We start from the raw sequence: 26,712 nt of genomic DNA on the forward strand, positions 1-26,712 counted from the left end.
GAAAAAGTTGAAAAAAGACCATTATTGATTAGTTGGAATGCTACTTAATACTCTGGAAATAATAATGTCATAATAATATTAGCTATATTTATTATATGAATTAGTTGTATGAGCTCACGAAAACGACAATATCTGTAGAAGTTTACAAAGGCGATAGATTGTTCTAGAGATCAGATCTACAGCATCACATGTCTATACGAGCTAGTATGGCAATAAATTTTTACTCATAAAAATTTAATTCGGTGCCCATCAATATCTTGAACTATAAAGTTTGTACGTAATCAATTAACGCGTAGCGAAATAGCGATGTTAACACGCACGTGTTATCAATTACAAACGACCTTCTTTGAAAGGGCTCAAATAAATATTGTTACCTCAGGCTGTTCTAATTCCTGCGTAGGAGCGGGCTGCGGCACGAACTGGTGAAGGACGGTGGGTTGCTGCGGAAACAGAGACACAGAATATTACACACATTATTAATCGTAAAAGACCATTCATTGCGAGCATATAATGCTTGAAAACACTCGAGCTTCTAATCGTCAGCGCACTTGACATATTCGTATCTCGATAAAAAGTTAGCTGTACAATGAACTTTACCATGAGAAATACATAACACAATTCACAATGAAATAAATCAGAGATACGAGTCTGTGAAAGTACGTTGATATAACGCGCTTGTAAATGAACGCAAATATTCACGGCATTCGTATGCTAACAAGTGTCGAGAGTTCTTTAACCTCCAGAGAGAAAACGCTTCACTGAATTCGATGTAATACCTAAAGTAAACAAAAAAATTCAACTGAAATTATATCTAACTGCCAATTTAAAGTCTATATATCTGTGAATTAATCCGGTAAGTTTCATGAGCATTGGATTCTTTATCTTGAAATTGTGGTCAATCTAGAAGAACACCATCGTGAAACTGTATGTAATTTCTCCAGTACTATTTCCCTATGGCCGAAAGCTAAGATAGTAGAACATTTTGTGGAAGCGGGTTAGAGCTGAAAGTATGTTTTTAATATGTTTGCATCCTTTTTCTTTTAAAAAAACTACGGCTAGAAATTCTGGTTCAGAGACACAACTTGGAACATTTCAGCATTAGCCAGTTTCTGTATTTGTATACTGTATTTATTGATACTATATACGAATTTCAAATCTTATACAACCCTGACCTGTAACCTAATGTTATTAATACATTTTCATTTTTCATTTTCATTTTCATTTTTTTTCCTGGGAGAGATCGATGGAAGAAAATAACGGCCCGTAGAGTCACAAAATCTTACAAAGAGGGCATGAGATTATTTAAATGTGGCAGTAAAACTGTTTAAAGATATCTTGAAGTTATGGACATCGGCAAACATTCAAGAAAAGTTAGGCCACCGTCTCCGAAAATAAAATAAATAACTTTGAATATGTGGCACCGACAAAAATGTACAAAAACAGCTGTTTTTGCGTAATGTGATTTATGGGGGACTAATTATATGTCACTTAAAATGGAACTTTAAGGCAAGGTAACTATTATTTTGAGAACATCAATGTTCCAACGTACCAGAATGTGAAATATATCGAGCATACGAAGTTTTCTAAATAAGTCTTCCTAAGGAGATAAAATTGTAACTAAAAAAATGCCAAGATTTGTGTTTTCGACACCGATTGAAAAATTATGAAAAATAACCATGTTGTATTTATTTAACACGACATTGAATTTCGTCCAGAAACTACGGACTGCGTACTTAAGTTAGATTAGTAGGCATATTAGGCAACAATCGTGTAAAATGCAATATGAAAAAAACTACACAGCACCACCACAACAGCTTACTGAAAGTCATTGCTGAGAGATGGGACAACCCAATTCTATTTTTCTGAGTGAAAATACATAAGACATCGAGTTGTATCACCCCAAAAATATTGTTATACCTACCTACCTAATTAATATCCGGCAAATGTATGGTGATATAGTTTTGAATTAAATTTAATTATGTGTTATGCTTATGATTTTATTTAATTTTAATTCACTTACTGTATTTTTTTAAACTGTTTACTAACCAACGTCTTGACGTGTATGTGTACTAATAAGAGTATGGATTTTTATGAATACTTATGAAATAAATATTATTCATACATTCATATAAAATATAAAAAAGTGTAGATTGTACCATGAAAATAAAAGTTATGTATACGCGTGCGCAAATGTCAGTTTACTCCGCTCAAATCTAAATATTACGGCTATATAAAAATATATATGAAATAGACACAGTAATTTTTAAAATTCAAATTAGTGAAAGGTAATGACATAAAAATACCGAAAACGCATTAAGCATTGTAAAGTTCACTAAACCAAAGATAGATATAACTCCGTTATAGATGGATACAGTCTAAGGAAAAAACGTGCCTCGAAAATCACGAAAATTTGATTCTCGATCAGATGGCGCTACTAGTTTTGGGCTACTCTCGTATAGAGGGCGTTGACGGTTTCGTTTGTTATTTATAATTTTAACTCATATCAGTGAAAGAACATGGGTCAAAATCATATAAAAACTATTAATACAAATAAAAAAATAATTTATTAATATTTAAATACATTTTAACGTATTTTTATAAATCTTCATTTTTAGTTTTAAACTATGTCGATAGATGACAGTGAATTTACAGTGGTTACAAAATTTACTATGACAGTACCGCTCTATCTTATTATATCCTCTTTGACTAAACTTACTAACGCTTTGTGTCTACGAGCTACGACGACTATACGCGGTAAATATTTTCTGCAAAAAGAGTTGACCTCCTTCATCTTTAATATCCTGAATAAAAGTTTTAAAAATAAAGAACGCTACATTTAAGAGATTTCCAAGAATTGTTTAACCCTTTTCTAAACTTTGTAAGCCATGGATGCCACTTTATTAAGTAGAAGAAAGGGTGCTAAATAAGTCAACACGAAGCGAAGACTGCAACGGAATTTAAACTTATATTTGACAAGGCGTATTCAAGTAGGTACTTTACTTAAATACGATGCATTTAATTCTTATTAATAATCCTTCGTTGGATGGAATACTTCAATGACTTCTATTATAGTCTTTATGAAGCTTTGTCACTAATAACAGGATGCACGTATATAGGGAGCGTGCATTAACTGTAGGGGGCAGCACAGGAGACGTCAGATTATTGGCGCAAGGCGTAAATGTGTAGTTTATGCTTCCAAAGTAGCCCCCAAGATGGCAGCACTTGCTTTGGCGTGAAGTGTCAATGTACATGTGATGTACATGTTTATGGTTCCGATTCAGGCCACTAGATGGCAGACCCTCCAACGCGCACGGTCCCTATAGGTTCCTATCCGTTTTTGCAGTCTTGAGATTTGTACATGAGGAACTGACCTAAACCATAATTATACTCGATTTTGATTTTTGATTAAATTATTTTACCCAATTTTAATTAGTTTCATATTTTGACATAGTCCTTCTTATTGACATTTAACATTGTATGAAATTCTCCCAACAAGTAAAATAGTCTCAGAACACATATGTTATAGGAATAAGACACTTATAAGATTCTTATATTGATTTTGGCGTTCGCAATTACTCTTATATGCGTCTCAGAAAATGCTATTTAGTATTTGATCACGATTACTCTGATAATTAGCCTTTTAAGCGCTTATAAAACTAACTATATAAACCACTATAAGCCGCACCCTCTTTTAAAAGCTTTTAGTAAGAGCAATCAGACTTAAGAATGAAGCTTCTTATAAATAGCACTTGTAAGCGCTTTTAAGATTGCTTATTAGGCTACTATAGACCCGAATCTCCTATTAAAGCTGCCTATAAGTGTAAATACACTTGATTCCATTTACACTTGTTACTCAGTTTTATAAGCGCTAATAAGTATATAGGGGTCCAGGGATATTTGGATCCGTTACAAATAAAATAGTTTTATAAAAGCATTTGTAAGTCGTAATTGAATCTAGTTTTATGCAAGCTTATAAACTCTCTTAATGATACTACTTATTTCAATAACATACTTGCCGCATGCTATTATAAACGTAATGATTTTATAAGAGCTATGTTCAATGCTGTTATTGTCAAAGAAACACTTATTGATTCGTTGGCAAAGTTATTATAAGTCATGATAACAACATGGCGAGTGAATGCAGTGACTATGGGACATTATAGAACCGAGTTTGCCAATAGTGGTATTGTAAAACACTTTGAAATGCTAGCCTAAAATGGCTACCGAAAATGACTAATGGGGAAGATTTTGTTATTTTAAAATAATGAATACGAATGTATAATTGCTTATTTTTAGAGGCGCTTTAAAATTTTAACCAGAAACTTGGTATGTTGCATGAAAAATACGAGTTCCCTGTATGTTTTTGATTAACAACATTAAATAACGAACAGTGATAAATTATAATATAACATACCTTATTAATGTCCAAAATATTATTAAGTATTTTAATAAAGTTTTTACTATTACACGAAGAACTGAATGATTGACTGAACGAAATGAACGAGTAAGAACTTGCAGAAGAATTGTGAAGTGCATAACAATCTAGTTTAGTTTTATAAGAGACTAATAATAGATTTCGTAGAAGTGTACGGTTTTACAAAATGCCACTATCGGCTGTTACAGTCGTGAGTTGAATTCCGTGAGGGTATTATTAGACTATTAAAAAACTTAATACACTAATAAAGTGGGCCCTTTTCCGGGCTTGTAAGCGCTTATAAGTTCGCTATGTCTATTGAAAATTGGTCTTAAGATAATTATAAAACCGCTTTTTGCTCGTTGGGGCTGGACCAAATTATAGCTATTTTGACATCTCTCTATATATAGATATAAGTTCAATTAATTTAAGCAATCGAATTTATTTCTTAATTATTGGCTTTGTGTAATTAGGTATTTATGTGATATTTTATTATTGTATTTGCATGGCTTTCAATTTCGATTTTCGTTATTCGCGGTAGACCCTCTGTAGCTGAGTAGTACCTAAAGAAGAGAAGAGTTTTACCTCGTTCTGGTCTTGTTGCTGGGGCGGCGGCGGAGGCGCGAAGGGGCCCATGTTGTCGTGCGGCATATTATGTGGCGCGGGGACGGCGAACACGCGCTGCACGTGGATGCGCATCTGAGGCGCGCCTGTCTGCTCCTCGGACGAGTCCCATGGCATCTGCAACAATAATAACTTACGTTTAAACTTCTGGAAGAATCGGACACAAAGCAGCAGTATAAGGAACAGTGGACTCTGGCGACTCTGAGATGTGTGGCACAAATGAAATTAAACTTTTAAAAACTACGAAAACAGAGCTTTATAAGCTTCCAGTGAGAAAAGATTTTTTTAAGTAGAATCATAGTTGAAATACACTCGAAATCTTTCAGATATAAAATCAAATGAGACATCGATTGACTATCTGACATTAGGACGCACGGGTACCTTAAACAACAACGAGTTTTCTAGTTAAAAAAGTCACTGAATTGATTTATCTATTTGGACTCAAGGAAGTCACGGATCTACTCTCAGAGAATTAACATCTTATACCTATTATGAATCGGGTAAAAAATATCACAAGTAATTTTATTTATGTTCATATATTTTCATGGCCTTCTTACTCAGAAATCTCGGGGCTGGTTATTCTACTTAGTTAAGCGCGCTCCGCGATAGTGTAGAGAGATTCAAACTTAGTAAATCTGTAATTCAGATCCACATTGGAATGTTTACTTAAGTATAAATAAAAGAAAATTAGTCCAATAAAAAGTTGAAATGAGCGTCAACTTTTAACAGAACAACTGTAATAGAATAAATATATCGACGGCACGCAACAAAACGATGATAAGCGTATTAGCATTGTGAGATGAAATTACTGGAGAACAAAGGATAATAGCGGCATTCGTGCCGGTTATGAATAATGCATGGTGGCGTTACGCAAACGCACAGTGAGACATCATCAAGCCGCTGATCAGGAAGCAATGACCGGTGCCGGTGACACTCGAGGACGAGCAGGCGAGCACCAACCCGTACAAACAAAGCGGTTACCCATATAACCCATAGTAGATAAGGTACCGGACCCATGTAAGACCTTATTTATTTTTAGACACAAAATAGAACTATGAATGTGAAGAAAGAAGCAAAATTTATTAAATTATTTACTGAATCGTTGACGTATTATTTAATAGTAGCTTTGGCTTAGAAAACAATGTAACCGTTTCCGTAAAAAGGATCTAATATTTAAAAAGTGAGCTTTGTTAGGCACTGGGCCTTACATGGGTTACCTTAGGTTGTTGTTTGAAAGAAATATTTCTAGAAAAATTATCGTTTTTTTATTGAGCTTTTATAGTGGATTTTCATTGCACGGACATAAACAATTCCAAAGAACTAGGATTGTTCGCACTATAAGTGCGTTATTGTTTTATTTATCTCACACAGTTCTTATAGCGACCTTCAGCTCACTGACAGTGCAATAATGGATTATTCAAATAAGTATGTAGGATTTCGGATTAAATTTCAAAATGGAAAAGTCATCTCGAGGATATTTTGTGGTATTCATAATGTTTATAGTGTAATACTGAGAGCTTATTAATAACTGAACTAACGTGGAAGTGTGCAGCTAATCAAGAATTAATCTTGAAACGCGTTTAATCGTTTTTTAGTCAACACCCGGCAATCCATCGTGGCTATTTGTGAAGTCCAGCTATCACTTTACTAAATGCAACTACCGAACAACACCGTGCTCTCCGGCACCATTGCCCTTGACATTGGTGAATTCATCATAAATTAGATGGAAGCCATTTTTTACCCCCGATGCAAAAAGAGTCTGTCTGTCTGTCTGTCTGTCTGTCTGTGGCATCGTAGCTTTCCATCGGATGCGGTTTTTTTGACGTGAAAACGAGTTTCCTCTTGCGGTGGTTCTTAGTCATGTTCGAAAATGATGTAACGTATTTTTGACATAAATGGATATTTTTGGCTTAATAGCTTAGGGTTTTAATTTTTAGGGTTCCGTACCCAAAGGGTAAAAACGGGACCCTATTACTAAGACTCCACTGTCCGTCTGTCACCAGGCTGTATCTCATAAACCGTGATACCTAGACAGTTGAAATTTTCACAGATGATGTATTTCTGTTGCCGCTATAACAACAAATACTAAAAAGTACGGAACCCTCGGTGCGCGAGTCCGACTCGCACTTGGCCGGTTTTTTTTTTTAATTTTATAGCAATTAAAAGAAAAAGAAGTACGTAAAATTTTTGATCAACATTTAAATCCAGTGCATTGATATTTATGCTTAGACTAATTACACACAGAAAATTAAATATATTTATTTAAATATCAGGAACGAAACCAAAGAGGTGGGTTTGCGTTTTAATGTTTATTATGAACTATACAAAAATAATAATTTATAGGTACCACTAACATCTACGAGTATATATGTATATATAAATATATTTTTTTATAATGACCTCGTCCACTGGAAGGCTTGGTCACCTTTCTTTAGCCGCTAAAGAAAGGTGACTAAGCCACACAGCTAAAGTTTTGCGAGTGTGAAGCGATATCCATTAATAATTAATTCAAGTAATTTCAATAATTTCTCCGAGCTCTAACATAAACATTCCCTAAAACACAGTAAGTAAACAAGACACTACGAATAACTTGAACATCAAACACAGTCATTGATTATGATTATTCATTTATTTTATGAATTTGTTAAACATGCTCAAATTATCGACATGTAAATATAAAGATCAAAGCGCAAGGTTTTGAATGTATGCTCTAATAGGCCGGACACCATTTAAGTATTTATTTAGGATTTCTATTATTTACAAAATGCCGAACCCTCACAAATATCAGTATTTAACCCCCGGTTAACCCGGGTTAGTGGGATGGTTCAAGTGGCCCTAAGTAAAAAATATAAATCATTTTTGTAATGAAATTTTAGTTTTTTTTTTTAGTTGACTCCGAACTCCAAAAGATAATACATATTTAACTAGTGATCCGCCCCGGCTTCTTACGGGTTACACAAAACCTTAAGAGTCCCCGGCAAGGTATGGGCACTATGAATGACATCTCGCTTTGTGTGGTAGGGCACAGGACAGCGGATGTCATTGCAGATCTAGAGCAGAGCCCAACTGGGGAGGTACCTCCACCTTACAGAAAACCGCAGCCAAATAACACTAGACCCTACTAATAGTGTTGTGTTCCTGCCGATGAGTAAGGTTGCCAGAGCTCGAGGGAGAGGAGTGTTAGGGTCGGCAACGCGCATGTAACTTCTCTGGAGTTGCAGGCGTACATAGGCTACGGAGACTGCTTAACATCAGGCGGGCCGTATGCTTGTTTGCCACCGACGTAGTATTAAAAAAAAAAGGTCGGCCGAATTGCACCTTCCCATACAAACGTAGTTCCGCTCTCATTTTAAGACTACGCGTTGGATTGTAATGAAACTTTGTACATGCAATGATATAAGGTATATCTAGATTTGTAATTCGTTTATATAGCTCCAGTTTATACAACAAACGAAATAGAGCAAAAACAAGTTTTGTATGAAAAACTTAAATTCGCTGTATTTTTTTAACTATGGTATCTGAAGCTACATAAACTAATTACAGACATAGATATACCTTATCCTACTGTAAGTACAAAGTTTCAGAGCAATCTAGCTAGTCGTTATAAAATGAGAGCGGAACTACGTTTGTATGGAGAACCGAGCTTGCCGACAAGGGACTCTTAACAAATTATGCCTCTAAACCTTCCTCAAGAATCACTCTATTGATAGGTGAAAACCGCATGAAAACCCGTTCAGTACATTTCGTTCAGTACAGAGAAAATACATGCATACAGAGAGACGCGGCGCGGCGCGGGACTTTGTGTTATAAGGTGTAGTGATACTAGCAGTGCCCGCGATATCGTCAGCGAGAAACTCGTTCATGGCACAAATTTTCACACCCCAATATACCCTATACCCTAATAGGGTGTACATATTGGGGTGTGAATATTTGTAATAGTTTCTAAGCTGTATGTAACTATTGACCAAAAACAGCCTTACTAGAGACGGACCAAGCTAACTCTGCACGGCATAATATATTCAAATCGGTGGAAAGGTAGCCCTTAAATGCATAGTGATGGATGCAGCCTACACAAGAAAAAGCAAATAATTTTATGCATAATTAGTTAAAATCGATTTGGTCCTGTATAATTATTTTGATCGTAAATTAATACACTTCCTTTTATTCAAATTTGCGCAGTATTTTAGTTTTAAAAAAAATGGCGGAAAATTTGGAATAGTTGATGATTTTTAGTATGTAATTTAGGCGGTTTTTTTTTCGGGGTTTGTAATTTTTTATATTTACAATTTTTATTGTAGGTATATTACAAATAGTGTAAATTTCTAATGGTAGTAAGATTTTTTATATATCTTTACCAATAATTGTATATTTATACATCAATTTTGATTTACCCTATGTAAATTCTAACACTGATTTAGCAGTGAAAATTTATGTTTTAATTTTTTTTTCCAGAATCGGTAAACAAGTACACATATATTAATTTCAGTCAAATAGAAAAAAATCATGCATGTAAGGGTTAAACGGAGTCTACATTGTACTTTTATAATGTTAGTATGATAGTTCTACTTAGTCTACTAAATTTGAAGACAACAAGGCAGGTTCAAGTATACAAAGGCAATGTGTATTGAGTATTGAGTTAATCGAATTTGGTTGAAGAATATTAATATTCAGAACGATGCTGGTGTGATTAAAGCGGAACGAGCTAACGCGGAAGAGGGACGTTATCGCTATACGCATTGTCCGCGAGTCCTTGGGCGGGGGTCGTTTGGTGAGCATTGTACAGAAACATCTTGCCACCGCTAACATTACGTTACGCATCAATCTAACGGCCCGATTCGAACAATGCTTATAAGAAGTCACAGCGGTCCCATACTGATCTGTCAGTATCAAAAGTGACATTTTATCAACCAAAAAACGTTACTTTTGACATTGACAGGTCAGTATCGTACCGCCGTAACTTCTTATAAGCATTGTTCGAATCGGGCCATAAGGCTCCGTTGATCTACACGCTAGCTGCATACATAAATGTATGAAATCTCGGAACATGAACGGTCCTATATATCCCTATAGAAATTTGGAAGCTCAACGGGTTGCAATCCATAAAAATGGGTCGGCAACGTAAGTATGTATTTAGGAAATATTATCATATCATATCAAATGTATAATGCTAGTGTAGTAGTAATGTGCAAATGTATGATAAGTCTCTATGTATTTTAAGGACTAAGATAAGTTCCTAACGTAAAGCTCACTGCAAACCGACTACGGGCTTTTTTCTGGACTATAGTCGATAACTTATTAATTTAGTATTTTAACATTTTCTTATACATGTACTGCGTAGATAATATTACCTGTTTGCGAATACATAATAGCTGTTTGCGAGATTATTTTTGATTGTAGGTAGCGCATAATAGTCATAGTATTGGAGGGTATTGGAGGGAAATTTATCAAAAACCGTTTACTGTTTTTTTTTTATATTAAAATTTTGTATTCACTATAAGACATATTTAGAAAAAAATTATAAATCTGCGAAAGAGTTTCCTATAAAATAATTTTAATTAAGCGACAGGCTCTTTAAATTTACATTTCCTTGACTATCGAAATCAATTTGAATCGTTGAATGAGATGCAAAAACGATCACTTCAAATCGTTGAGTCTCAGATTAATTTACAAATTAAACACAATTGAGGAGCTTCAGGGGAGTCTGATAAATGTTATAAAGATTTTAAATATCTACAGTAGGTACTTAAACAAAGATGATTTGCAGCATCTTTTATAACATTTATCAGACTTCCCTGAAGCTCTTCAATTGTGTTTAATTTGTAAATTAATCTGAGCTGGGTATTATTTTGCGGAAAAGCGAAAATTCTAAGTATTCTGTTCCAAATAACGCATGGTTTCAGAAGTACCTACGAGAAGACAATGTATGTTCAGTGTTTAGACAATTTGTGGCATAGGTAAACAAGTAAGGCGAATTTAATGCAACTTGATGCAATAAAGACACTTAGGTAGAATTAGTACAAAATTTCAGTAATCCTTAATCTTAACTATTACAATTTGTATGTTATTGGTAAGTTTGTTTAAATATTTTCCTTCGTATAGATAATCTCGTACATTTGTCTGAATGTGAAACTGTGTGACATGTGTAAAGATTAAATTAATTATAGTTCATAAATACACGACCGCTTACACTAAAGTGCACATTTTTTTATAAACCCCGCAATGTATGTGTAGTTTGAATAATAGTTATGGCACATGAGATATCTAATAAATATAAATGCTAGACCCAAACTTCAGTTCGCTATCTTGTCTGTTATAAATGTTATGCCCGCACATAAAAATAAATGCGTAAAACGCCTAACGTACTCATGCTCAGATTAAATTTAAACTAAATTCGAAATTCATTAGGTGTCGCTAAATGCTGCCTCATTTCAGAAGACGTAGCCGAATAAATACAGCTGCGCGGGTATTCAGATTTGCCTTGAGAGACGCAAATACGCCTAGTACCTACCTACTTACATTGAGTTTCAGATCGAGCAACTTCCGTTTACTTCCAAGTTATTTCCGCTGTTTTACTACACGATAAATCTCATTGCTATGTTTATATAATCGTACTAAAGTGGTATATTTTGATAAATTTATAATATGCTCGGCCTTATTTTTCAGAATTATGTAAGGTAGAGCTCGGACCGTGGTAAACCACTGAAAACATTACCTACAGAATACATGAACTTGCGAATTACATATAATTTTTAATAGGTCTTCAACTTCTTAGGAATTTAATTTAATTTTGCAAATATTTTTATGTGATAAATCATTAGAACAGATGAGTTAGGTACGAGCAACATTTTGGAAATACCATTGTACTTGGCCCTGAATATTGTTTTTAAGGTATCTTGTTTCGCTCTTGGTGCTCTGTGTACGAGGATCACTTGTATAAAATGAAAACAAAATTGTAGAAGAAGCAATCTCAAAAAAATACGTATTATTTAACCATATAATTTTGTTTCGGCTAATACTGACAGCGCATCTCAAAGAAGTTAATCTTACGCCTCATTTAATCAAATGTGCATATAAATAAACGAAACCAGTTTTAGACTTGATTTATAATGATATTAGTACAGCAAGGCCTAAAGGCAGTTAAATTAAGAACACGTGCTTGATTTCGCTTAATTTGCTTAATGTTAGGTTTAAATATGCTATAGTTTATTTACTTCCCTTGATTATAAGTTACATGTTATGCAGGTTACGACTGAGTATGTGCTGAAATTTGACATAGGTACAACACACAGCGCACGTTTTGCGCGCCTAATTAGTGCATCTCATGGAAGGCTGCCATATTATAAAGCACGACGAATGCTTGCGACCGGAGCATTTTTTGTGCGTTCACTTGATCTGGGGAGCACCGGGAACATCGAAATTGGAAAATTGTCTATCTGCATCCTTGTCACTCGAATGCTCCACGAGTGATAAAGATGGACTCTCTTCAATAACCATTTTTCTAAACGTGAAACAACACAACCCCAAGTTATATACGAGTACGTAGGTATACGTGCTAACTTATATACGTATCGCCTTAAGACAAAAGTGGAGACATTTAACACTATTGAAAGTATTTTGATTTATTCGAATTTTTTATTATTATAAGAGTTAGGCGCATTTAAAATTTGTATGAAATCTGATTTTCGCTGCTAATTTTAACCATAATCAAAAAATCATAAAAGTCAAACGTAGGGGCATAGCTATGGTTAATATACATCCAATTATGTAAAAATATTTTCCATAATGTCAATATCCAGAGAGGAAAATGGGGACTACGTTTGCATGGAGAAACAACCGTCCCCTTTCCTCTTAAGAACTTGTTGAAGACTGTGTGTGTACATATTAAAAAAAAATAGATTTTATCTACATCATTTGTTTTGTCGACTAAGGTAAAAAAGGACTAGGTAAGAATTATTACAATTTTAGAATTTAATTTTTATTCAAGATGCCAGTCAGTATTACATGTTATTACTGTAACAAACACACATCATTACCTGACCAACAAATCTCAGAAGGTTGGTAACTCATGGCTTCCGCTAGTTATTCTGATTTTCTATATTACATTCGAAGATGACCTCGAATTTTGGTTCCGGATTAACTCGTCTATTTGGCTTTCTATTTCTACCTATCATTCAAAAGACAATTTCGATTTCCATATACATATCAATGAATTGGGTATTTGAAAACGAAGCATACTAACACGAAATCTTATCGCCTATGTTAAATAAAGCTCTCTCTCAAAATCACTTAAAAGCGCATAAAAGACAGAAGAAAAATCGCATTGAAAGTGCTTTAAGTTCCTTTAAAAATTCAAGAAACTATACCTATTTTCCAGAGATTTATAAATTGTATAATCTCTGTCTTTAACACCAACGGCGACCAACGCCATTGCTCACTTAAAGTAAAGCTAGAAATACAACGCAACTTACAAGACATTCGCATTTTAAGTTGCTACTACGTTTATTAATTCGGAAGGAAGTATTAATAGCGTAATTAAAATGAAAATAGAACATATTTAAGCCACAATGGCAGTAGCCAGCAAGTAAATCAACATTGCTCAATTATCGATCATTATTGACCATGATCAATTAGCAGCTAACAACTTAACGGTATAACATGGTACAATAATCGAAACCTGCATTGTCGTGACGCCAGCTTTAATTTGTGCTACGTATTTTTTGTGGGATCCAATCATAATAACGCTGTTCTAACGTAATAAGTATTCATCCATAAATGTTTTAAATAAGACGACAGATATCCTTGAATAAGTCGTGTGCTATGTAAATGGGCAATTTGTGCTGATTATCTTCTCAGCAAAGCGAACAAATTGACGTTAAAGCCCCCTTTAGTTTAGTTTTGTGTGGTTCCGTTTTTTTACCTACCTACCTTGTAACCTCTTCTTACTTTTTAACAGTATTTAAAAGCAAGACCTGTTTGGTTAAAGGTTATCATTATAAGCTGGATATAGCGTACGCCCCACTGATGTCAACTAATACTACTATGGTATTAGGTACAAGACGATTAAGGTGTAATTTGCTATATCATAATTTTTTACTGTTATGTGTTCAAAGGCAATATTAATGACAGGGCAAGGTGTAAACACCATGATAAGCATATACGCCGTGGTGGTCACCTTGTAAAGTCGAGAGCCACGTCGGGTAATGTCGGCTAATGTATGTGGAACAAGGTTCATGAGCGTTCGTAGCCACCGGTGCGCTGCGGTGCATCAAATTATACAAGTAATTGCAGTACCTACTTGAGCTTGGACACGACCCGAACGCTCCAATGGACACAAAATCCCGCTAGACGTAGCGCACCTGCATCTCAACCGATCAAGTTCAAGAGCGCCTCCAGCCTTTATCAATCACTAAAAATACACACTCAAATTTGGAACGAATGATGTCGATCACTCGCATATATAAAGTGTGTGTTGATCGCGCGCGGCTCAAACAGTCGACGCACACAACGTAAAATGCACGCATACCTAGCGCTCGCGTCCGCGCTCATCGTCGCGCTCGCCGCGGCGGCGGTTCCCCGGGATCGGCTCGGCTACGAGCGGGAGATCGATGCCACGCGATACAACCAAGTGCCAAAGCTTTTGGACTACGTGCTCAACAACGAGTACCTAGCGGCCCAAAAGAACAGAGCGAAGCTCGTCACGAAACATAGACCCGAGGAGGCGGTGATCGCAGATGACGTGTTGTTAGAATCGAATGTGGTGAAAATCGTGAGGCCGACGAAAAGGGATATTGGGAACGAAGTGAGCGAGGAGCTGGTAAGGCGGCGGCGTGGGTACAACCTGGAGAACGTGCAGGTGCCCGCGCGGTACCCGTACCTGCCGGTGGCGCGCTTCTACCGCGTCCGCCGCTGGGGCTAGTGGCCTGCGCCCGCGTCGCCCGCGCCTCAAATGTCAAGGCCGCGCTGATGCTATTCTACGGCGGCGGCGGGCCCGCCTCCTGTGCGCTCGAGCGCATCTTCTCTGCGCGGGCGAGTGACACTCACAGACTGTTATTTATATTAATTATGAAGTGGCTGTGTTCTGACGCTCCGTTCTGCCATTCCTCGAGCGGTTTGGAAATAACGATAGATAGAGAACATTATGACGTTAATAAGAAATATTTTTAAGTTAGGTACCTATACAAATAAATAAATTCTGTAAACAATAATGGAATTATAAAGTGTTTTAAGATATTACTTTTGTTTATGTTTCTACACCAACTGGTCAAACAAGTTTTTCGACTTAGGTATAAATAAACAACGTTTCTTGCCAAGAATTGATTACATTAAACTTTTTTCATTTATCGCGAAGGTTAAACAAAAAATTTTACGTAAGTAAAGTTGTTGAGTTATACTTAGATAAATAGTATATCCTGGTATGATGCCTTCAGCTGCTAATATTTACCAATTTGTTCTGCATTCAAGAATGGAATTTTGATATTTCCTATAGAGTTAAAATCTAGGCTGTGTGACATAATAATAATAAAAAAAAGAAAACATTAAGTATTTTTATGTGAAGTGCCCTGTACACATACATATAGTAACTAAGGCACATATACGCTACACATAGGCAATTTGAATACATGTTATATATTTATAGTAATTATATGCTCAGTCAGATATAATACATTTCATAGAGTACTAAATTATTTGCAATTCAATAAGCGCCTACAAGTAATATGCATAATAATATTCGTATTGCATATAAGTGCAGCAGATTGGTACTTAGAGAACATTAGAGTAATTAGAGTCTATCGTGTTGCAATGGGAACAATAGGTAGGTAATACTTGTAATAATACATTAGCGATCTAAAGCTGTGCCACCACTGGGGTGCTACCACTGTATCTACTATCTAAAAGTGATAATAAATGCACTGGAATATCTTATTTATTTAATCAGTACGCCGAAAAAACAGAAATTTGGCATCCTTCAATAAGTTAAGTTAATTTGTATTTTAGTGACTCCCTTATTAGTTATCATTTGTATAGGCTCTGTTAACATATGCGGCTGCGATAGTGCGACTGCGCAACCTTAGATAGTACCTATTAGTTTAGTACCATGTCACTACCTGTGAGTTCCTATAATTGGCTTCCTGTATCTACTATAATTTTCATGTTAATGTCACAGCTGTTGGATCTCCAAATAAATAAAATAAAATAAGTAAATAAATAAAATAAATTAACCAGGAATAATACCCATACTTATATGTCTTGGTTTTATAATATTGCTGCATGCATAGGTCAATTCACATAAAACCAAGCCAGCATGCAGCAGTTGCCCTGTCACTTTTGTTGTTTGCAATGTCGTAAACGGTGCAACAATCAGACACAGTTCAATTGTTTCTGGGGTCTACTTGGTACGTCGGTCATGGAATAGCATTAGCAACGAAGCACTGCCCATTTCCGTGCTAGACCCGTTCAGATTTCACTAACTAATGTGACTTGGAGCCTAGAACCGAACCAATTAAAAACATACGAGTTCCACACATTACTCGACACTAATCCCAAAAAACCGTGACTAATATATTAAATTAAGATTTTAATCGTTCAGAATATGTTATATTTATGTAGGTATACATATGTAACTATATACATATATACAACTAAAAAGCAGTTAGTACATAAAGCAATCTATTAGGTAGGACATGTTTGTAGTTTGAATTAAATGTGTTTTTACGCCAATCTAATGTTATTTAATTAAGACTATTTTCGGAGCTAGGTACAAGCGATGAAAATATGCCATAGCAATTTCACAAGTTTAATCCACTGGTTATTCTAAGAGACAATGATCTCGTGCGCTTTTAATACACCTTGGCAGAATGACAGACATGCAGTCTGAGGGTCGCTCCCGGCATTAGCAGGATAACAATAAAAGATAGTATGTGCCTCAGAACTAAGATAAAACCTGTACATTTTAGATGGAGTCTGCTTTCTCAAATAACAGCATAAAGTCGTATATACGCGAGTATTTTGATAAGGTTTACGTCTTTTAAAAATGAGGTACATGTTGTAAGTCGCTAAGTGAGCACTCGGGATCGGTGACCGAACCATTTATCTGATGCCACTCGCCTCACTTTGTCATAATAATGTTTTCTTCGTGGCAATGCCCTATCCTGCTCTATAGAAGGTGAACTAGCATAACACCTACCCTTCGCGTTGTAGAATGCCCAGTAAATAGCTTCTTTAAAAAAATCGCGATTCGCAATGTACTGGTAATGCTAACTGAAAGGTAGTTAATGTTGTTACAGATACGTGATTTGTCGCGTGACTATATATTATTTATATGATTTATGAATTTCATTATATACATATTTGTGAGATAAATTGATCAGGTAGTCAGGGGTTATAGTTTCGATTTCTACCGCACGGAATAGACCTGCAATATATATATGAACACGATATAAAATCTCCATCAGTTATTTTATATTATAATATTGTAAATAAATATCGTATTAAGAGCCAATAAATATATCACATTATTCAAATAAGTCCTACGGCTCTTTGACGCAGGTACTTTTTAGGGTTCCGGAACCAAATGGCAAAAAAACGGAACCCTTATGGATTCGTCATGTCTGTCTGTCTGTCTGTCCGTCCGTATGTCACAGCCACTTTTTTCCGAAAATATAAGAACTATACTGTTGAAACTTGGTAAGTAGATGTATTCTGTGAACCGCATTAAGATTTTCACACAAAAATAGAAAAAAAACAATAAATTTTGGGGGTTCCCCATACTTAAAACTGAAACTCAATAAAAAAAAAAATTAAACCTACCGTGTGTGTGTGTGTGTGTGGGGGGGGGGGGGGGGTATCTATGGATAGGTCTTCAAAAATGATATTGAGGTTTCTAATATAATTTTTTTCTAAACTGAATAGTTTGCGCGAGAGACACTTCCAAAGTGGTAAAATGTGTTCCCCCTGTAACTTCTAAAATAAGAGAATGATAAATCGTAAACCGCAATTTACCTTTCATTCAATCAAATATATAAAAAGCATTTAATTTCATAAACATATTTAAGTGGGGCTCCCATACAACAAACGTGATTTTATGCCGTTTTTTGTGTAATGGTACGGAACTCTTAGTACGCGAGTCCGACTCGCACTTGGCCGGTTTTTAATTAATTTTCAGTATCATGGCCCAGACGCAAACTGTGAACATAATTTGGTTTAAACATTCATATTTTCTAATACAGACCTCGATAGACGAAACTATAGAGCTGTCGAGGAAATCAACGTCATGTACAGTTAGCCGACTGTAGATGAGCGATCATTTGAGCTGCCCCACTGACACCTAGGTAATTGTTTAATGTTCACTCACGACCCGGTACCGCTACTCTCTCGTGTAAAGGGGCCCACTGACTATCAGTCCGCCGGACGATATCGGCCTGTCAGTTGTTCTGAACTGTCAAATTTTTGTTCTAACTGACAGGCCGATATCGTCCGGCGGACTGATTGTCAGTGGGCACCTTTAAGCCATAGCCGTAAAAGCATATAAACTTTGGTGGCGACTAACAATCATTACATCCTTTTGCTATAATACTTAGTATTCATATTTGACAGTCTCCATTTCCGGTTTACAGTAAGAGCTCCTTCTGATTCTTTGTTTCATAAATATGAACTTATTTAAGTAGATAGGGACTCAAATTATAGCAAGTAACTGTTACCTGAACAGTAAACTTGTAGAGCGCAAAGTAAAGTATAAGATACAAAACAACATAAGAAAGAGTTAGTTACGTCTGAGTACTCGATATTCAGTAAAGCAAGATATTTTTCCCCTCACTAGCTCGGAAAGTTGTCTTTTATCCTTTAAAACAAGCGGGGAAAAACGCATTTTATAAAGTAATTTGACCTTGGATGCAGCATGTTTAAGTAGCTTGACAGATAACAAAACGTAAAACGCTCATAATAATGATTCGTTTGATATTAATTATCATTAAACAAATGGTTTGAGAATCTAATAAAAAATACCAAATTTAGCTTTATTTAATGATTTTATGTCATAAACCTTAAAGTTCCATAAGAAACGTTTGTTTTTTTAATAATGATGTTAAATATAATTCTGAACGCACAAGTCGAGTCGATGCAATTTCAAAACGCATCGTTGACATTTCATACGTCAGAACAGAAATGTCAACATTGTCAACAAAATTTTTACTGTTCTTCTCACAGACTCACGTAAAAATCAGAATTTCTAGTGTTTTCTGTTATAATATCGTAAAAAAATTAGTGATTCTAGTGATGAAGATGATCTAACGCCTGTGGATGTTGCACTTTCCTCGCTATAGTGAGGGGAAAAGTTTTGTGTTACACACGGGTGCAAATGTATTTTACTTCTCGTGTGTTGAAACACTCGCTACGCTCAGGATTCTATTTTAGAACTCAACTATAGAATCCGTTCGCTTGCTCATGTTTCAATTCCACACTCGCGGGTAAAATACAACTTTGCACCCTTGTATAACAAATAACTATTTCCCCTCACTAGCTCGGAAAGTTGTCTTTTATCCTTCAATACAAGCGGGAAAAAACGCGTTTTATCCACTAGTGGGGAAAGTAATTTGACCTTGGATGGAGCGTGTTTAAGTAGCTTGACAGATAACAAAACGTAAATCGTTTATGATAATGATTCGTTCGATATTAATTATCATTAAATAAATGGTGTGAGAATCTTATTAAAAATACCAAATTTAGCTTTATTTAATGATTTTAAGTCATAAACCTTAAAATTCCATAAGAAACGTTTGTTTTTTTATAATGATGATAAATATAATTCTGAACGCACAAGTTGAGTCGATGCAATTTCAAAACGCATCGTTGACATTTCATACGTCAGAAATGTCAACATTGTCAACAACATTGTGTTGTTGTTTTCATAGTTTTATTTCATGAGTAACTATCGCGGTAACCGAAGACAATATTGTTGTCAACAAATTTTTTACTAAAAAACTTTTCTCACCGACTCGCGTAAAAATACACAACTTCCAGAGTTTTCTGTTATAATATCGTAAAGAAATGAGTGATTCCAGTGAAGAAGATGATCTAACGCCTGTGGATGTTGCATTTTCCTCGCTATAGTGAGGTGAAAAGTTTTGTGTTATACACGGGCGCAAATGTATTTTACTTCTCGTGTGTTGAAACACTCGCTACGCTCAGGATACTATTTTAGAACCACTTGCTTCGCTCGTGGTTCACCTATAGAATCCTTTCGCTTGCTTGTGTTTCAATTCTACACTCGCGGGTAAAATACAACTTTGCACCCTTGTATAACAAATAACTATTATGTGACAGTTCAACTGTTTAAACAAGAATTCACTAAATCATACATAGACAGTTAAGACGAAAGTGGCGTACCCGCGCCAAATCGCCTTTTCATACAAATAAATATATTCCTCATTTTCATCTCTGGATGTTAACATTATTGCAAATATTGTAACACAGTTTGTTGTATATCAACCACAGGTATGCCCCTACGTTAGATTTTTTTTTAATTTTTAATTATTATAATAGGAGCAATTAAAAACTTGTATGAAATCTGTTTTTCGCTCCTAATTTTTACAATAATCAGAAAATCGAAAAAAGTCAAACGTAGGGAGTCAAACGTAGAATGGTTAATATTCAACTAATTACCTATGTAAAAATATTTTCCATAACATCAATATCCAGAGAGGAAGTGGGGACTACGTATGTATGGAGAAGCGGCCGTCATCTTTACGTACGTACTCTTTCAATAAATACACATATACTATCAGTTTTCGGGCATGGCTTCCGCTGCCAATTGTTTGTGTGACCCAGTAAAGGCTATTTACAAATATTTCAAAATGTGTCACTAACAGTTATTTACAATAATGTACCTATATACAGCCATTTTAGGGCAGATGCAGTGACCGCAGGTGCAGGAGCTGACAAATGAGCGATTGATGAATTAAAATAAGCATAGGTACCATCCGAGTTTGTGCAAAAAACCTAATGTAATACGTAGGTAATATAATATAATACGCGGGTGGATGTAGATCCACCCGCGTCGACGTAAATAAAATCTATTAACCCAATTTTCACCCTTTGCGACTTGATTACACTTTTTATTTCTTAGTGTAGCTCTAGAACATTTAAAGGTAATTTTAGGTATATTTCAAGATCCTAAATACCTTTAACGGTTTAGTGCGTTGTCTGTCAGTATCTACTATCTAGGTGTATAATGGAACTGTTTTATATGTATATTTAGATAAAAACATTTTATATTTTAATAACTGTCACCATCTCGTTTTCGCAAAAAACGAAGAGTAGGTACCTAGGTATGTAGATACGTGCGATTTTATAAGTTTTGCCTTCCGGGGTAGGCTTTCTATGTACTCGTAAATGCAAAGTATCACTAATTCAGATGCATCGAAAACACTTGGTGAAAGTTCGGAGAACGTACATACGAGTACAAGTAATTATCAAATTGAAGATCTTTATGAAGGTACCTATAGATATAAAATGAAACTCGTATATGACTCGTTCTGAAAGTCATTAGCACAAGCCTCGGCTTCGAAACCAGGACACTTCTTTTGAAAGGCGCAGGCGTAACCGTTAAAAAAACACTGCGCACATATATATATATAATTTATAGTTATTTACTATACTAAAGCTATCTTTGTAAGGTAGGTGTTAACGTTGCGAAAAATGTTTATACGCAGTTTGATATTAAAAGATAACATTCATAAAACCACAAATATTAGGGAGGTTCTAAAGGATAAAAAGCGACCATCATAATATTCATAATACTTTTACCCGAGTTAAACACTAAGTACTTTATAACAATGAGGATATATGGAAAGTAAAATATAATTCATTTTGATCATTTTGAGGTACAGTTAAATCTGTTCCCGACTGACCGTACTACCATAGAGTAACTTATACTAGAGCGGTACTGTCATAGTAAAATTTGTAACCCCAGTAAATTCACTGCCATCTGTCGACACACTTTAAAACTAAAAATAAATATTTCTAAAAATACGATAAAATGTATTTAAATATGGATAAATGTTTTTTTTTATTTGCATTAATTATTTTTATGATTTTGACCCATGTTCTTTCACTGATATGCGTTAAAATTATAAATAACAAACGAAACCGTCAACGCCCTCTATACGAGTGTAGGCCAAAACTAGTGGCGCCCTCTGATCGAGAATCAAATTTTCGTGATTTTCGAGGCACGTTTTTTCCTTAGACTGTATCCATATATTACGGGGATCTGTATCTATCTTTGGTACTACATAACATGCGTATTAGCAAAGATTCTTTGATTGTATTAGTTATATAGTCTTAAGACAAATTCGCGCTTGGAATTTAACAATTAATGTAGATGGCGCTGTACGATATCGTACACTATGCGGTCATAGTCTATAAATCGATTTTTTTATATCGAGGCCAAGACGATTAAAAGAAAATTGTTTAATATTAAATAATGCATAACAAATACATGTTTAAATTATACCCAAAGAAAAACCTGTGTAAATCGAAGATAATTTTTACGACGTAAAAATTGATACAGCGTCGCGATAGCGATGCCGCAAATGCGCACCAACATAATATCATGATGGCAATCACTAAGCGGTCCATCATTATGTTAATGATCTTACATTTAATAACGACACTTTTTTTCATTACATGCGTCATACCCAGTAGATTATGTCGATACCTCCTAAGTATGAGGTAATGAGGCAAGTGCAAAATCGGGATTTTGCAGGACAGCGGTTCAAAGGTACAACGGAACGTAACTTCCTTATTTGTTAATGTAGTTCCATAAAATTTTGGATTTGTTCTGGTGAAATTTTAGATTATGTCTGCATTAATGGAAACATGTATTTTCTTCCATCTCTTAGCGAACACAGGCGAGCGTTCACTTCAGGCAACCTAGAGTAGGTAAGTTGTTTCGAGATCTGGAACAGATCATACTTAGACTGGTTCTCCTGAGACAAATGCTTAGAAACCGATGAGAAGGAGCCCACAGCCTCTAATAACGAGATCACGTACACCGCGGCGTCCCCGCGCAAATATTTGGACCGATATGTTCCGATATGTTTTTATTGCTTGTTGACTCGTTAACAGAACCCACGCGGCATCAATACGATCTTGATGAACACAGGAATTGGGTACTTACTAGGACCGAAAGTACGTGCAGTAGATACGCGAGTTGGTTACGGCTTTGATTGCAAGTCTTGAGATGTAGGTAAATACTACATTAGTTATTAAGGATTTAATTTTATATTTTGGAATAGGTACGAATATCTATAGGTACCGAGTATTAATGACGGCCAGCATCTACACCTATACTGTCGACAAGATACGCCAGTGTACTGAGTCCGGTCAGCAGCGTCTAGACGCCAGTCATGCGTCCATGAGACCAAGGCCTAACAATCACGCACCTATGAAGTACGATTATATAATATACCAAGCCAAGTATTATAAGTATAAGTATTATTGAACAGCAGGTACCTATATCGAAACAGACGTCGCATGTACCGCCATATGTGTCATTCAGAGTGCCGTATGTTGTTACCGATACTTATATATGTTTATTTTTGTTCTTACACATCCAGTTTTCGTTTCTAATATCGTTTATCATTCAATAGATACCTAGTTGGATAAATCAAATTCAATAGGATAAAGGGTGAGTGAGCACGCTCAGCCAATGCTTTTTTAATATATTTCTGCGCAAAAGGGGCTCGACGCAAAAATGTTTAGGAACCCAAACTCTAACCAATAAATGTAAAAATACCTCCTTCTACGGCCGAGGCACGCGTGTTTGCTTTTTGGCTTAGAGCGTTTACATTAATTTATGCTACGCTTTCCAATTTCAGACGCCTTCATTTTTACCGCACCCTGCCCCAAGACGTTAATTTATTAAACTTTGTGAGACGAAATTTGAAAGGAGATTATAATCATTAAGTACACTTTAATAAGTGAAAATGAAGTGATGCCCGTATTCTATGAATGGCGGATTGGCGGATTTTTATGTATTGGATAATCGTAACCACTCTGTAACCACATTCCTATCAGTTCCTAGTATCATAAGAAACAGGAGTAAAATAAGCAAACCATAAACTGTTTTTTGCAGGTATTAGTTAACTACTTATACCTTGACATAAAAGTTTAAATCTTTAAAGCATAGTTTACATTGAAATATTTGTTAAAATGTATCATTATACATTTGAAAACCAGTAAATCTATTCTGCTGGTGTAAGTTGTATACAAATTATTACTTTGAATTAGTATAAATTCGTTTTTCTTAAAAACATTTCTATGTTTAGTCTTCCTTATTCTACTCGATTCGTAGATTCGTTCCTTGTTTTTTGTCCAGAACTGTATATCATCTAAGAATAGATAAAATATATTTAGCTACGTAACATATGAGAAAATATATTTTGGTAAAAATATAAAACATCTGTCATTAAAAATACTGTAATCGACTCTACGCTCCATTTTGAACAAACTAAGGTTTTTAGAAGGTGATATTATAATATAACTAATAAATATCAGAGAACTTCTCGGCTTGAGCTAGTAGAAAGACAAAAGGTTATTAAATAATATTAGCTCGATAAGGCAGATACTCGTTATATTTATTGTCATTATCGTTTGTAAAGTCCGATTTGTCCACGATCTTGAATATCCGAAATGTACCTAATAGGTATAAGTTTTTTATCGAAAATTTTACAAAGCGGAATTTGACATTCCGCAACAATCTTAAAGTTAGATTTTTAAAATAAGGGGTCAAAACACTAGCCGATTTATTCATATTCGTAGATACATAACGCAAACGCTTCTTAGTAATCAAATTGAGGTATTTGCCTAGGTACTTAAGTACGGTACGAGTATATACGCGGAAACACTGCAAATGTATGATCTATGCCGACAATACAAATGCACTTCTGCCGTCTGAAGGCAAACTCCTAGAGCAACTGCGATAATTGGAATTATAAAGTTTGATTGCTGTCACGGAGCAACATCAGCAACATACCTAGGTATATTATATTATTATATTCTACTAGCGACCCGCCCCGGCTTCGCAGGGGTGCAATGCTGATGTATTATACATATAAACCTTCCTCTTGAATCACTTTATCTATTAAAAAACCGCATTAAAATCCGTTGCGTACTTTTAAAGATCTAAGCATACATAGAGACAGACATCCATCCGAACAGCAGGAAGCGACTTTGTTTTATACTATGTAGTGATGATTATCTTTGTCGTCCATTCTGCTTATTTACCACAATAACCAAACGATAACTTTACAACCATGCTGTCCCAAACCGGATGAGTAGGTACATTACATAATTTCATTGCAACCAGTCTGTAAGACCGGATTGGGTGCATCGACCGCATACCACTGATTTTTGTAAATTAAAAATAAAAACTTGCAAAAAGAATCACGACTTATGACGCCCTTCACAGACTTCACATAACGGAACAATTTTCTGAGTATACGTGGGTCGAAAACGAGCAAAACATTGAAAGGATATATTATTGGACACATAACTGCAATAAAATATAGGTACTGAGATACGGACATAAAGTACCTACAGTTCATGGTGAAGGCGCAATGACTTTGAAATTTTCACGTGATGCCAGATGGTTGTAGATAAAATAAGTATCTACTTAATATGTTTTTTAAGAACATTGACTTTAAATTTTCGTTAATGTGGCAAAATATCTTCGACTTAAATTAATTATACTGTATCTTTCACCTCTTCTAGTCTATTCCCAGTCGCTTTATACCCATTGTTCTCCTGCTAACTCATGGACACCTACTTACTTGCTTAACAAAGAGATCTACAAGCGATGAATAATATAGCTGGGGCCCGTTTCTCAAAAGCTTGTAACTTGTAATACAAGTGGAGGCCCTTTCTAACAAAAGCTGTCAAAAAGTGACATCCGCTTGTATTACAAGTTACAAGCTTTTGAGAAACGGGCCCCTGGAGTTCTAATACTCAGCTCATAACTTAATTGAAGTAGTAAGTTATACAAGAGGCACAATGCGGCACGTCCTGGCAGCCACTAATTACACCGCAACTCGGTTTGACGTTACAGCACGTACAAGCCCCGGAGCCGAGATCTAACAACCATCTCAACTAGCCGACAAAAACTAAACGTCTAAAATTATCTATTAAATTACATTTATCATATAACACGGTTACGACAATAAAATTGGAAACAAACCACAACATTCTTTATTTTCTTAACCGTTTTATTTCGCTTAATGGCCTAATACTTATTTACCTACTGTGTTTTTAGGGTTCCGTACCCAAAGGGTAAAAACGGGACCCTATTACTAAAACTTCGCTGTCTGTCTGTCTATCTGTCAGTATGTCTGTCCTTCTGTCACCGGCTATCTCATGAACCGTGGTAGCTAGACAGTTGAAATTTTCACAGATAATGTATTTCTGTTGCAGCTATAACAAATACTAAAAACAGAATAAAATTAATATTTAAGTGGGGCTCCCATACAACAAACGTGAATTTTTTGCCGTTTTTTGCGTAATGGTTACGGAACCCTTCGTTCGCGAGTCCGACTCGCACTTGACCGGTTTTTTATTTACATATGTGATGTGCAGGGCTCGAACAATTCATGCATTCATTCAGGGTATCCCAATATGGGACCGGC

General features: G+C 35.5%; 2 protein-coding genes across 2 annotated transcripts in view; one reads left to right on the plus strand and one right to left on the minus strand.

Moving 5' to 3' along the window:
- The window catches only part of LOC134745129 (uncharacterized), an 84,849-nt gene that overhangs the window by 6,827 nt on the left and 51,310 nt on the right, over positions 1 to 26,712 (minus strand). The window contains exons 7-8 of the mRNA XM_063679096.1: positions 5,000 to 5,155; positions 375 to 440 (exon numbers count right to left, since the gene is read on the minus strand). Of these exons, the coding sequence (XP_063535166.1) occupies positions 375 to 440; positions 5,000 to 5,155 (222 nt within the window). The remainder of the gene's footprint in view (positions 1 to 374; positions 441 to 4,999; positions 5,156 to 26,712) is intronic.
- Positions 14,227 to 15,271, plus strand: LOC134745199 (uncharacterized). The gene has a single exon (XM_063679195.1). The coding sequence runs from the start codon at positions 14,550 to 14,552 to the stop codon at positions 14,952 to 14,954; it is 405 nt and encodes a 134-aa protein (XP_063535265.1). The 5' UTR covers positions 14,227 to 14,549; the 3' UTR covers positions 14,955 to 15,271.

The sequence above is a fragment of the Cydia strobilella genome, chromosome 11 (assembly GCF_947568885.1).
Source record: "Cydia strobilella chromosome 11, ilCydStro3.1, whole genome shotgun sequence".
NCBI classification, from domain to species: Eukaryota; Metazoa; Arthropoda; class Insecta; order Lepidoptera; family Tortricidae; genus Cydia; species Cydia strobilella.